General features: G+C 33.4%; 1 protein-coding gene across 1 annotated transcript in view; it reads left to right on the top strand.

Annotated features, from left to right (window-relative positions):
* LOC117105425 (nuclear receptor subfamily 1 group D member 2-like) overlaps positions 1-14818 on the top strand; it is a 38578-nt gene extending 23760 nt beyond the window's left edge. Inside the window, exons 5-7 of the mRNA XM_033246550.1 lie at positions 11526-11652; positions 13378-13488; positions 14214-14818. Of these exons, the coding sequence (XP_033102441.1) occupies positions 11526-11652; positions 13378-13488; positions 14214-14407 (432 nt within the window). The 3' untranslated portion in view covers positions 14408-14818. The remainder of the gene's footprint in view (positions 1-11525; positions 11653-13377; positions 13489-14213) is intronic.
* The last annotated feature ends 24 nt before the right edge of the window (positions 14819-14842 follow it).

Here is a 14842-nt window from a genome sequence, read left to right on the forward strand (position 1 = left end):
TTCCCAAAGTGGTTTGCTTATTTTTATCACCATGCTCATTAGTTATCATAACATCATGCTCAAGAATTATCAAAATGCTTGTGTTATGATCATGCTAATATTATCATGCTCAGATGTCATGACATCACCATAGTCATGTGTTATCAACATAATCATGTTACTACCATGCTCATATGCATACTATGCCAATTTGTTATCATCATATCCCCATGCACATGTGTTATCAATTTGCTCATGTACTAGATAAGATAACATACACTTTATTGCTCCAAGTCAGAAATTCAGTTCTCGCACTATCATACAGTAAAACAATTAAAAGAATGATCAAATATAATGAACTATAAAAATTACAATGTAAAAATGACATCAAACAACGATCATTAAAACATTATAAGTCACCGAAGCATTATTATTATCAATATTATTATTATTATTATTATTACAAACATGCTTGTGTTTATGACCTTGATCATGCTCATCACCAAGCTCATGTTTTATTACACTACTATGTGTTCAACTCTCAATGTGTTATCAACAATCTCATGTTATGATCTTGCTCGCACATTCATTCATAACTTATTTTTTATTATTCAAATGAACGAATGAATAAATGGATGAAAATAGCACGTCAGAAAACCTTTTTTTTTGTAGTACAAAAGAAAACTAAAACTAGAAATTGCAAAGTGAAGTGCTGCGAAGTACAACTGTATATAAATGTTCTTCGAACAAAATTATTTATGCTAGTCAAGTGAAAATAATGAATAATAAAACTATAACAAATATTATGAGACATGACCCCAAAGTCGTAATTTTTAATTTTTGTCAAAAAGTGTCTATAGTGGTGAATTATGGTTTAGGTTTTTTTTTAATAAAGTTTAAAAATTTCTATGTATGTGGAAAATGTAGTTGATTACCAAAGGTTACAATTTTTATTTTGAAGACTGCATGGTCTAGGAAGTGTACATTTTTCTATGGGGCAAGTTTCCAAGGGCGGGTTTTCTAGGGGCGAGTTGACTGCCAAAGAGTGTTGCCAAAGTGCGAGCCAGCGTGTTATTTGATCACAAGTGCGAGACATCACAAGTGTGAGTGAGCCAGCGAGCCATGACGTCACGACAATAGATAGAGACGTTAACGAGTTGTGCGAGGTATCGGCTGAGATTTGTGGAGTACAATTAAAAAAACAACTATAGGTCTAATAATGAATTATTGTGATGTTAAATAAACAATGTTAGCTATCAAAGAGAGACGTTGTTTTTCATTGGGACCTTCGTCCCTTCAAGGCTAGGCCTATACCATCCTAGCTAGTCTAGGCCTAGAGTAGGATAAGGCTAGCGCGACATGCGGACGTTGGTACGAGTAGGTTAGTCTACAAACGTCGCCTAAAGTAATTGATTTTACCCGGCAGAACGAAAGAAGGAAACTCTGCTTTTTAGTCGTCTTAGGCCCTTGTTTTTTGACAAGCAATGACCTTTCAGAGGTCAAATTGCTGTCAAGAATATAAATTGGCTGCTTCGCAGCAACAAAAGATTACCTAATTTAAAAATGCATTAAAGTTTGTTTATGAAATCTCAAGTGTAAATGTAATATAGGTTACATAATCTATTGCAGCATATATCCCCTGGGTCACCATTTCAAACACTATATCAGCTAAATGTCTATGCCTGTTAATGTTTTCTCTTTATTATTCATCAGGCACAAAAAACATATTTAAAAATTCTGAACAAAAAAAGAAAAAAAATCACACCATTTAAAATTCAAAATCTTGAATTTAGAAACTTATATTGATCGTTAGCACAAACTTATTCTCTAGAGCCTGGAGTTGGATAACAGATGAAGTTTGTTTAATCTCTGTAGTCTGTTCTTATTTTAAAATCATGATTACTCTAAGAAATTTATATAAATATTTAATTTTTAACTAGTGCGAACTTGATTTTATCATGATTTGTTGACTTAAAAAATGAAAGAATTCAGGTAGACAATCTAAGTGTCTGTCATTTTTAGATATAGAAAGAACATTTTTTAATGGGTTAACACAGTTTTGAATTTAATTAATAATTCTTTTATTTTGTAGTTAAGAACTGAACCACTTTGGAAAGCAGTACTATGTATTGAAAGTGTATATTCTGTATAAAGAAAGAATAAATAAATAATGAAATAAAGAAATAAATAAATAAAGAAAGACAACATTTATTTACCCTAAACCTTACAAGATCAAATTCATGTACTGTTGGTTACTTCTACAGGCCGTAAAAGACATGTTCGTTCTGATTTTTGGCTTTTCCCACATCAGCGGAAAAAGCCAATGTTTTTGTTCTTTTTTCTTCTATGTCGTTTTCCTTTCTTATCATTTTCCATGCTTGAATCTTTTTTTTCAAACATTCCTCCAAGCAAAGACCATATATTTTAGCATCTGTTTTATTTTGTGCTTGTGACTGACAGATGTCTCTCTTTTTTTTTAACACCGTTGTAATAACTATCATACGCGCTTACCATATTACATATGGTAGTAAAATTATATACTTTCTGGTGTGTGCGTGGGAAGTTGCAGTAAACATGTTTACGAATCTACATCTTTCTGGTTGTTATTATTTTTTTGCAATTAGCAATACCAGATAAGTTCAACCAATCACAGGACACAACACCATTATTCAAAATTCATGTCACTCCGAACATGCAATTTTCGAAATGGATGTGAAATTAACGTTGTACAGTAATTTGAATAATTTTAAGATACAAATCAAGGACATGTACAATGTATTCAGTGCTATTTCTAAATAATCAATTGAGTATTAGTTTATGAATATAAATTATAATGTTGTCCATAAATCGTATTAAATAATAATAATGATTTATGAAGTTAAACTGAATAATTATGAATTTAAACACAGTAAAATTACAAACTAGAGAATGATTAGTATTAAATTAATAATCAACTTATTAATAATGGTCTGCCTCCAATTAGGGACCACTTTTGGAAACAGGGTTTTCATGTTCTTTAGTAGCTTTGTACTCTAATTAGTATAATAATAAAAATAAAAGACATTAATTTGGGACCACAGAAAAGTAAAATAAATCAGTTGCAATTTAAAGACAGTACCTTTACTGACCGGAATATTACTAGTACACAGCCAATCTCCCTCTCCACTTAACATGTCAGGCAGCATATAGTTAAAACCAGACAAACTGGAATCAATCGGCTATGAAAACACAAACTTAAATCTGCATGAGCATGGATGGTGATAGATTTTTGGCAAATAATTTTAAATTGCCAAGTCAAATCTTCTTCCAGTGGCTGACTAATACATTAAAGGGAAGGGAAAACTTTTCCCAATGGATTAGGAGCAGTTCTATTAATGAGAAATTCCAGCAACAGGTCATAAGACGGTGATTTTTATAATAATAAATGATTGACACCTTCATTGATATAGACATATAATTTCCTATACTCTCTCATCCTAATTTTTTATCCAATTATGTTAACTTTTTAGCTCTTTGGGAAAGTACATACATTTTTTAAGGTTTTATTGTCCAATAATCTAGTTTGACCAGAGGAAAGCTAGGTTTTGTATTAAATACTTTATATATTCCCTCTATATACCTTAAGAGAAATTCAGATTATTTTATTTATTTTCCACCACGTTTTTGGTGTTATTCTGTCCTGTTTTAATGTATCAATTTTAGCTTCTGTAATGTTGAGCTGATAATTTGAACAATAATATTAAATATGAATTTACATTTTTTTGCATTTAGTATTGAAAATTAGTATAAGGAAATATTTTTCTAGAGGCATAAAGTAGTATCACTTTTAATTTATTGATACAAGACCCTTTTATTTTGCTAGATATATTCAAGAAATGTTTGTACTAAAAGTAGTAAGATCATTCTTTTTTGAGGATTTTTTTTTTTAAGAAATGAATTTAGTGCCCCCACCTCCTCCAGTATTCTTAGCTTTGTAAGGCTCTGTCCAAATTTGATTTGACAAAAACATGTGACATATGCCTAAATATGGTCATATAACAATTTGATGATCTGGACAAAACTTTAGTCCTCCCCTCTACAACATAATGCAATTCAATATGATTGGCTGTGTTGTTTGATCCATAAAACCAAATTACATGTTACCAGAGACGGCACCAATGGGATTGTAGAGGTGGGCTTCCAGTCAGATCAGTCCAAGCATGCTGCAAGTCGTTGTAGTATGATCAATGAGAACACAGGTGGCCAAAGTGCATTCTATGGGACACTTTTATCCTGACGGTATATTTTTTTTACGGCCTGCGAAAATAGATTGAAAACGCTATATGTGCGGCCTGCCTACCATATTTGGCCAGAGAACCCCTTGTTGTTACAGCCCAAATGCTGCTCATCAAATCAGTAATATTAAAAGTCGTTGTAGTATAATGAGAACACAGGTGGCCAAAGTTCATTCTATGGGACACATTTATCCTGACGGTATTTTTTTTTACGGCCTGCGAAAATAGATTAAAAAGGATATATGTGCAGCCTGCCTACAGTACCATCTTTGGCCAGAGAACTCCTTGTTGTTACAGCCCAAATGCTGATCTTCAGATCAGTAATATTAAAACTGACCATAAAGCGGTATAAAAGTAGTGCCTAAATCTAGGCTCTACAAGCACCCCGGAAATGTCAAAACACCAAAGTTTGCGTGTGGCCTTTGGCGTTAAATCAAAAAAATCACTTTGGTCCTCCGACCTATTTTTATGGCCGTCCCTGGAATGTAAGAGAACCATCTGATATATTTATCATAATCAGTTGGAAAATACCCCTTTATGGTATTAACGTGCACGATCGTGTAAACATCCAAGTCTTCGCATGTCCTTCCTGTTGTCTTTACAATCAACAATGAGGAATACTCACGTTACAATACATACACAGTATTGAGTTACAAAATGTTCCTGACCTACTTCACTGCATAATCATACCACAGTTATTACATGTGGCTTGGTATACCCCAGGGATCTGTCCTTAACTTGGCCTACATTTTATTGATTCCCTCATTCATGAGCCGAATATCCTAGTCTGAAATATTAGGTTCAATGCAAGCATTTTATTATTGTTTCACAAAACCCCATCCGCTAATAAGGCCCAATTAAAAAAAATGTTAAAATCAACCTCGCACGCATGTCTTCTATGATATTGAAAACGTATATTTTGGGGGGAGGGGGGAAATTATTGTTTTGACAATTTTTTTTTTTGACAAATCAACTAGCAAACAACCCAATGGTGTCGGCTTTTGCAAAATAAGAAATAATAAATACCTACCTCCTTCCCTCCCTTTTCACTTTTTCAGCCTAGATAGGGTGATAAACTAATAATTTGTTATTAGGGCCTAATGATAAATTTCAAATTTTTAAAAATTGTTTTTGGTAATAATTACTGTTTCAGAATTTATTTTTTTTCATCTTGCCATAATGATAGTTGGGCCGCACTTTGCCCACCTGTGTGCAGGTGAGGTAATATTAACATATCTTACTTGTGCCTCAAATTTATTAATTTAGATTCCTAATTCTGGGAATTAAAGCACTTCTAGATATAAAAATAACTACCATAGCTCCTCTAGTATCAGCCTACCTTCTTGAACAAAACATTAAGCCAATATTAGGAGGTGGGCTTTTGTACGTGGGATTTCCATTTCTACAAAAGAAATATGACCATCATTTTCTAAACAGATAACACATAAATTTGTTGGGTAGGGATGGTTAATCGAAAGGCAATTTAAATACTGAATGCCTAATTCATAGCCATCAGGTCAGGTTCTGCCTGCTAGCTACTGATAACCATCAGTACTACCTGTTCATGGTCGGCGACTAAACTGGCTCACCTACTAGAGGCAACTCTGGTGAGGAGGGTGAGCAGACCCCCAGCAGGATTAAAAATAAGACCTGTTAAAGCACGGATGAGTTCATGGAGGAACCAACGGGCATCCACCTTTTCCCCCTAGAGTGATGTGGTATATGCCAGGGCAGGCTCACTGTAAAAAACAAATTCTCCTGTAGCAAAATGATGACACAAAGGAGTGTCAGTGATCTTTACAGTAGGGAAAATGCTGTCTTATTAAATAAATGAAGATGATGATATTTGTTTTTCTATAAAAGTGTTTGTAAAAGTCGAGATACATTCAAATCATAACTGGGTTTTTGATTGGAGAAACTTCAATAATATGTAAAATAGGGCTTAAAGTAGGGATGGGATTTACCCTGGGTGGGTTTATACCCAAAGAACTACCATAATTTCTTCATATGCAGATGTTATAAACTGACTTATCCTTGTTCTGGTGATGCATCGTGGCTACCAATTTAAAATGAAAAGTTGAGCTGCTAGTCAAGGTACAAATGGTGTATTAAAAAAATACCTCAGCACACTATTAAAAAAAATCCTATGGGATTATCTTCATGACTTGGTTGTGTCTTTTAATATCCGGCTATTTTTAATGCTCATTGTTCGGTCATTACTTGGGTCCCATTGGATTTTTTAAAACATTTTTTGTTGATTTCTTGTAATCAGAGTCAATTTGTTTAAACAATAAAAACTTTTATGTATATAAATGCTCTGATTACTGACTCACATCGAATCAGTTTAGAAACCGATTCACTTCCTGTCATGTTAAATATATATGTGTAAAATTAGATATCTGTGTATTGTTGCAAAAGGGATAATAATCGTCACTTATTATAAGTGAAACAACAACAGTAATTGAGAATTTACTTGTAATCCTTGGTCCATATGCCTAAACACTTTAAAGAGGATACTGCAGAATTATTTATCTAAGTTTGCAAATCAGAGTGCCCATCTCTCTTTTCTCTGCGTTTTGGGCTAAATTACAAGAATTTTTCAAACCGGGGCCACAACATATTCAGAATATAAAGTTAGTGCTAATTTTAATATATAGTATGCATTGATATTCTGAAATTTAGTGACAAAATGGGGCAGTGGGGGAGGGGGAAGGGTGGGTTAGCCTACTAGATCCACCCCTGAATTCTGTGTGTGTTTATCTCTCCATCTGTACAACTGTTCCGGCATATTCAAAAACCCATTATATTCCTGGAATTGAAGAGATGTGTATTCAAACCGCCAACCTCAAAGTTTCAAAGCCCAGGCCACTACCTCTGCCGCCAATACTCTTCCTTATGATACTTATGAAAGGCAATATTTGCCAAAATAGTAATAGTAGTATGAGGAACATACTGTACATTTACAATGTATATTTATAAATGATGAATAACTATAAATGAACAATGTACTTTTTGACAAATATACTGTATTAGAAAATATTATTTATATTAATGAAAAAACTTTCCAAAAAAAATGTGTAAATTTAGTGGGCCAAGTCTTTGCCTCTTGCACCCCTGCAAGCAAGAAAAAAATAACCCATCTTCCACAAATTTAGAATATTTTGCATATTTTTACTGTACTTTTTGTATAAATTGTCTCACGGAAAATAGTATTGATGGGAGTCACCATAATGTAGCAATATAAAAATTTTGACCAGATCTTCTGGAAGTGACTTGGCCAGTTTGGGGCCCCTGTAATTTCACAGACTATATTTCACCAATAACATTGTACATTAGCATTTGAAGTACGATGTTCATTTGTAAAAGTATGTCATTCGTTTGGAAAATGAAGTACATGTTCACAAATAATCTTGTACTTTCTTTCACAAATGAACGACACTTTTACAATCACTCTTTCATAAAAAGAAAAATGTGTATTTTGAGTTTACTATCAGAAGCTTCTCACTTTTCAGGCAATATCCCTCAATTTAGAAATGAAAATGCGAAGTTGTGAAAGTACTTTGTTCGCCAGTAAGAGTATGTTGTACTTTTGTGAGAATACATTGTTTATTTATGAAATGAACATGTTTGAAAATGTAGGTTGTTCATTTGTGAAAGTATGCTGTTAGTTCTTAAAAGTAATTTGTTTCTAATGTATGTTGTGTTTTTGTACATTGTTGAAACAAATAAAGTTTCTAGAACTTGTGCATCAGGTTGGTTATATATAAATATGTAGGTCATTGGTTTCTAATTTTAGAAAGGGAAATTGAGTATTTTATATCCTCTCATTTATTTTATTTTTGTCATACGTATATAAATATAATTGCAGCCTCCTTCAAACAGGCTTCAAAAATAGTCACCTGAATGATTAGACTGAAAATGGTCTATAATTACCAACCATTATCTGTGTCTCAATCCTAGACTACGTTCAGCAATCCATCCCAGGAAATGTGAAGAATATCTTTAGAAATCAAAGGAGAAAGTTGCTCTAAAATACATCTTTAGGAAACCGTGTTCAATTAAGAGTGGAATTAGCAATAGATGATGCCATTCTGCTCAATACGAGTCAATTATGTTTGAATCCAAAAATGAATCATGTTTTATAACCTTTCTCATTAATGTTGACCTTAAACAAAAATCCATTCCACTCAGTAGAACCACATACAATGCAACAAAAGAAAGAAAATTACCATTTTTTAAGAAGGAAATTATTGTTAATTATGGAAATGCTGGAAAAAAAAAAACTACATGTAGAAAATGAATGCAAAGATATTAATTCCTATTTAATGAAAGCTTTGGCAATATCATGGCAGAATGATGGATAAAACATTTTGATGTAACAAAAATAACACCTGCCTTTTTATACTGTTTGACTTATCATGACCTATCGTCCCCACCCCTCCTCCTGTCAATATAATATCATGTTTTGTGCCAAATTTGTGTCATTTGTCGATATATGTGAACATACTGTATATCAAAAATATATGGCATGATAATGTCATATTACAGTATACCCATTGTGAGCAAATCATAAATGTTGATAGTGTGTGTAAGAAACTTAGGAGTACCTAACATAATATATTATCGCATATTAACTGAATATTACATCAACTATACTGTATGTTGATTTCTCTAACAAAATTGCAAAGAAAATTTAGACTGATTTAACTGCATGTTTTTCAAAACACTGCAAATAAAATGTGAAATAGAAAGTGTTTTCATAAAGGAATATGCTATATGTCAGCAACTAGTGAGCGAAAAGTTATGACTTTTTGCTACATGATGTGTAAAAAAAAAATGTCATAACACAGAAGGGGCTACAAAATATTAGATGGGACACTGCTGATGAAAAATGACAACATTAAATATGAAATCATAAGCAGGATAACATAACCTTGACATTAACAGTAAAATTAATTTTCGTATGGAGAACTCGTCCAGAACTTTAGAAATGTTTTAAATGTCTTGCGTTTGGAGTACTGTAATATATCTCTATAAATAATGTAATATGCCTCAGTGAATAATGTACTCATACAAATACTGTAGTTTGGAATGTCATGGTACTGACTACAAGCCTTAGGGAGCCAAGTACATTATTTATACAAGCATTTGTTCCAAATGACCAGAATCGTAATGTGAAGTGCGTAGATCTTGGCAATATATACAGTACATCACTAATGTATAGTTCATTATTATAAGCCACTTGGCAATATATACTGTACAACACCAGTTCATTATTATAAGCCACTAAATTAGTACACTGTTACCTCATAACCGCTACATTATTCATGATGTAATTATCAAGCAATAATATGTATGCTAGATATATAGACATAGTAGTTTAGTCCCGTTTCTTTATTTATCCACACAGGATTGTTCTTACCTGGGGCATACACAAAACTGTGACAATATATGATATTATGACTAGAGTTACAAATATATAGATGTAAAAATAAATCAATAATGTTCATGCAGATTTAGCCTGAACTTATGAAAAAGTGCTTATATGTTGTTGTCATTCGATTCTAATGCTCTTATAGACAAGTCCAATTTGGAAAAGGGGCTCTCTATTGGTGCCGTCATTGCCAGGGATCTCCTTGCTTCCCCACCCCCCCTTCCCACATGCTTGTACGTCCATGTATAGTGGTGTTAGATACTTCGGAAACAACACAATATTGTGTTGTATGAAGAATGCAAAAATAAATTAAAATTTCTATGTGTATGGCCCGCCAACCGTCTTTGGCTTAAAAACCCCTTGGCCCGTATTCTCAAATGTGGACTAACTTTAGTCCTGGACTAAATCTGGATTTAAACCAGGACTATCTAAAATTTGTATTCTCGAAGGTGGACTAAAGTTAGTGTAGGTTTACGGCCCGACACTGATAATTCAACATTTTGAATTGCATTCACTTGTTCATTTCTAATTCAACTTGGAAAGGATTTGATGGAAGTCAAAATCCGTTTTACAGTCTTAAAGATGTAAATGAAAGCTATAAAATGGTAAAAGAATCCTTGAAATCTGAAATTTCCTTATGAAGTTACAAGTGTTTAAACTTACAACTGTTTAAAGAACAATATATACGAAATCAGCCTTTGAAGTTTATGATTTCGGACATTTCTAAGGAAGAAACCATCACCAAATTGTTAAAAATTGTTTTAACATTGAAAATGGGGAAATTAACAGCATATCATGATGTTAGTTAGTAGTGCAATAAAATAGATTTCAAACATTTTGACATTTGAGGATGATTTGACCATTATCTCTGAAACACGATTTGCGATGAATGATTGCTTTGGCTCGTCTTTGGCACATATACTGCCAGACATAAATGCGTTTACAATGCTTAAGTTAATAGTAAGGTTCCCCTGAATTCAGTAGTTGAAGCTATGCACATCAATCGGAAACAGATGCCAATCTTAGAATTTTCATCTTCCTATCGTTTTTGCCAGAAAATTATTGAACTATATGATTAATATCTTGCAAGTTTAAGATTATGAAGGTAACCTTCGACAGTCCAAGAAAAGTCCAGCTTATCTGGAGGGTTTTAATGCCAGCATCTTACCTCGGATGAAGAACGGTAAACTTGTGACGGAACTCGTTTATCCATTAAATCCCGTAATTCTTTTGGAACTTTTATGTTGCCTTGAAAATTTTCCCGTTTGACCTAAATATGCCTTGATCATATTTACTTGATTGATACATTATATATTCTTCATAACATATTTTAAGCCATAAATGTATTATTTATCATCCAGTGACATGCACGTGGTCTTCTCTGGAAGTCCTTACAGTAGATACCACATGCTCCTTCATCTTTTTTTCTTATATTCTCGTTTCTCAAAATCCTAGCCTCTTAATAGCATTGTCAAATGACATTAGTCAACAATGTTATGTGTCATCATTCCTGATGATGACATAATGAATGATAAAATATTCAATTCCAGCACGATGGCGTGTATTTCAGTAATTGACGTATGTATTATACTTTGTTATAAACATATAGTGTTTATACAAAAACTGTATTTTTTGAATTGTGAAAGTGTTACTGTGCTGCATATTGGCCTCTCTGACTAGTTACCAATGTTAATTGGGGGTGGCATAGAGTGGAGGTGGTGGTTGGTTGCTCTTTCATGGAGCCAGATTAAATTATTATTTGCTTTGTTGTTGTTGTTTTTTTTTATTTTTTTTATTAATGTTCATTATTAATCTATCAAACTTATTCTCATCCATAGGTGTGCTTACTAAAAACCGGTTGTTTTGAAGTGGTTCTCCTACAACTGTGTTACCTGTTTGACACAAGTACTTTCACCCTTACCTTAAATGGAACAGTCTATTCAAAGAATGATTTTGTTCACATGGGTAAGAGTCATACATCCCTTACAGCCACATACAGTCTATGAGGACATTGCTCTCACATTAATGCTGTCCAGTGGTTTAAACTCTCTGTGAACTTACAAACACATATATAGAATTAACCAAATTCAGTAGCATGCTTATCGGCTTATAAACAAGTCTAACTGAATAACATTTGTATGTTTCATGTAGTCAGTTACAATCTAAACTGGATCTTTTACTTCACGCGCCGATTGGGCTCATTGTCATATTTCTATGCTTTAATTCTAGCAGTATATTTAAAAAAATGAACAATTGCAGTGTTAGATATTAAGATGTAGCATTATTTAGATATAGAAAACAAAGACTAATATGTTATCTTAAGAGCTATGTACAGTAGAATGTGGCTTCATGTTCCAAAAAAAAACAAAAACCATGTTTATCTGTGCTTGCATGGTAAGTTCTTCATTGGTTGGCCGTCATAGTCTCATAAACATCCATACATGCTGACATTTACAATATATTGGTCTTATGACCCTTCGTTACGAGTGTAACGACAGGTCATGCGGCGGTCGCTGTACGATTAGTATTTGTAAAACGTATGATGGTATGCTGTGGAGATACAGTGCTGCTCATCTTTCAAGTTTGATGATCTATCGATGCCAAAAAAAATCAAATCCATGTTCATCAGACTTAAAAAATCTATTTACTCATTGGACTCCAACTCTATGCAGACTAATTGAATCATGAACTACAATTATACATCAGAATTGATTTGATTACATCTCGCCAACAGCAAGAAACCTGTCGGTTGGAGATGGACAATCCCAATGATGAAAATTCTCATTTAATTTTCATCTCAACAGAAATATATAAAATAATACAAATAATAATAATCTATAATGTGAAAAAATGTGTTGTCAGCTTCAATTGGCTCTGGTGCAGATCGATAAACAATAGAGAGTGGGAGATTCAAGGGAGCCCGACCAGACTGTCCCCTTCCCACCTAAATTTTTCAAAATTAAAAAAACTGTGGAAAAAAAAGAAACTTATATTCAAATTTATATCTGAGAGTGCCATATCCAGCCATCTAGAGATGCCGAAATTCCTCCCCTCTGCCCCAACCACAGTGGGGCTGAGTTGGTGTCGACCTTCATCTGTCAAAGTTTCTTTTGGGGCCCCTCTAGAGTATTTCCAATTCCTGGATCCGCCTCTGATTGCCTTTTTTTTCTTTCCTTTGTATTCAAGCCCTTATCATTGATTAAGTGTTGGAGTTGACACATCAAATTGTATTTAATATACTTTTATAAAAGAGAGTTTAAAAATGCACTGTAAAGAAAATGTATTTTAAATGTATCAACTATAAAATTGCTATATTTTGTTTTTAATATGATGAGCTGTTTTCTATATCTAAATTTTGATACTCAACCAAATATACATGTCTGATTCGGAGGACATGCCATTAAACTCAGGCCTAGACAGTACTGCCTCGAAGATTGTGAGTAACCAACCGCACGTGTATAACAAATGAAAAAATAGGCACATGCTAGACATGATTTTATATTTATACCAACATATAACATTGACTAATGTCAATGTACCCTCAATGTTATGATCTTTATTTTTGAGATCTCGAAACATGATAATTAACACACGCGGCAGGCCATGTTGGTCAGTTCAATTTTCTATTGTTTTACATATTTGAATTAAATGAATTTAATAAAGTTATTTTTTTCCCCTCTCTTTCTTTAGGTCTTGACATTTTAATGAATGCTATGTTTGATTTTGCAACTCAAGTGAACCGACTAAAACTAACAAAAGAGGAGATGATAATGCTCCAGACGGCTGTCATGATAGCCAGTGGTAAGAGCAACATTACTAATAATTATGATAGTAATGGTCAACTTATAGAGTGCATGTTGTGGAGACTTATGCACTTAACATTGTTACCCCCCGGTCATTGGATCAAGCACATGTCGAACACATACAGTACTCAGCTCCCTGGGGGGGGGGGGGAACTCGATAATGTTTTAGCTGTAATTAGTGAAGTTTGTGTTTAAACCTACCAAATACCCACTCCTGGGTGGAAAGACAACCGTGCGTTAAGTGCCTTGATTAAGTACACAAGGGAAAGGCACAGTGAGGGATTGAACCCTTGACCCCAAAGTTGAGTTGCTCCTTTACTACATCAGTATTTCATATCATTATCAGCATCATCACCATCATCATTTTTATCATAATCACCCTTATTAGCATCACCAACATTGTCATCATCAAAAAATATAAATTGATAATAATCAAAATTGTGATTGAGTTGTATAATTATATATAATTACATTTTAATGGTGCTATGAATTTTGTTATTGACACAATCTTAACCATACCAATAAAACAATTTTTTTGTTTATAATTGTCAGAAATTGTCTACAATCTTGATATTCATGTCCCACAACAAATACTGTAATAGGCTGTAAAACGCATCAGAAAAGACCAAATATAATAAAAATATTATTGCTAATTATGGCAAAATATTGTAATTATCTTTTAATTGTTTGAAATAATTGTTTTCATCATATTCTGTATTGCAGACCGTCCAGGCCTGAAGAACAGTGACATAATCAAAGGCATTCAGACAGACATCCTAGCCACCCTCGAACACCTCCTCTCTCACAGTCACCCTAAGGAGTTCACCGTGTTCCCATCCTGTATTCAGATTCTTTGGGGCCTTCGTATCTTGAGTGAGCGTCATGCTGAAACTTTACTTGCCTACCAACAACGGTAGAATTGTATAACAGTGCCCTCCAGGGGGCAGCATATAGGTTTTCTTCAATTTCTAATAGGCCTTTCTGTATTGGATTCGTTGATATTTTCAAATTGTTTAAATTCAAATAATTATATTGATAATATAGCTATATCTGTTGCCTGTGAATGTACAATGACATGTTCCAAAAAAAGGTTTGTGTTTATCTAAACAGTAAGAGTTTTCTCTGAACTAGTCAATCTTTGTTGTTCATTATATTTAAAGAATTGGCCAAGTATCATCCTAGTTTTAAGCCCTGTCTAGACTAGAGTTTAAATATTCAAACATGTGACATGCCTAAATATGGTCATGATGACATCACATCATGTCTATATATGGGCATGCAACAAGTTTTTTGTCGAAGAATATTTTATAATCTGGACCATGCCTGGACAGAGCTTAAAATCCCCACATTCA

The sequence above is a fragment of the Anneissia japonica genome, unplaced genomic scaffold (genome assembly GCF_011630105.1).
Source record: "Anneissia japonica isolate Jap-2015-1 unplaced genomic scaffold, ASM1163010v1 scaffold287850_len318503_cov185, whole genome shotgun sequence".
NCBI classification, from domain to species: Eukaryota; Metazoa; Echinodermata; class Crinoidea; order Comatulida; family Comatulidae; genus Anneissia; species Anneissia japonica.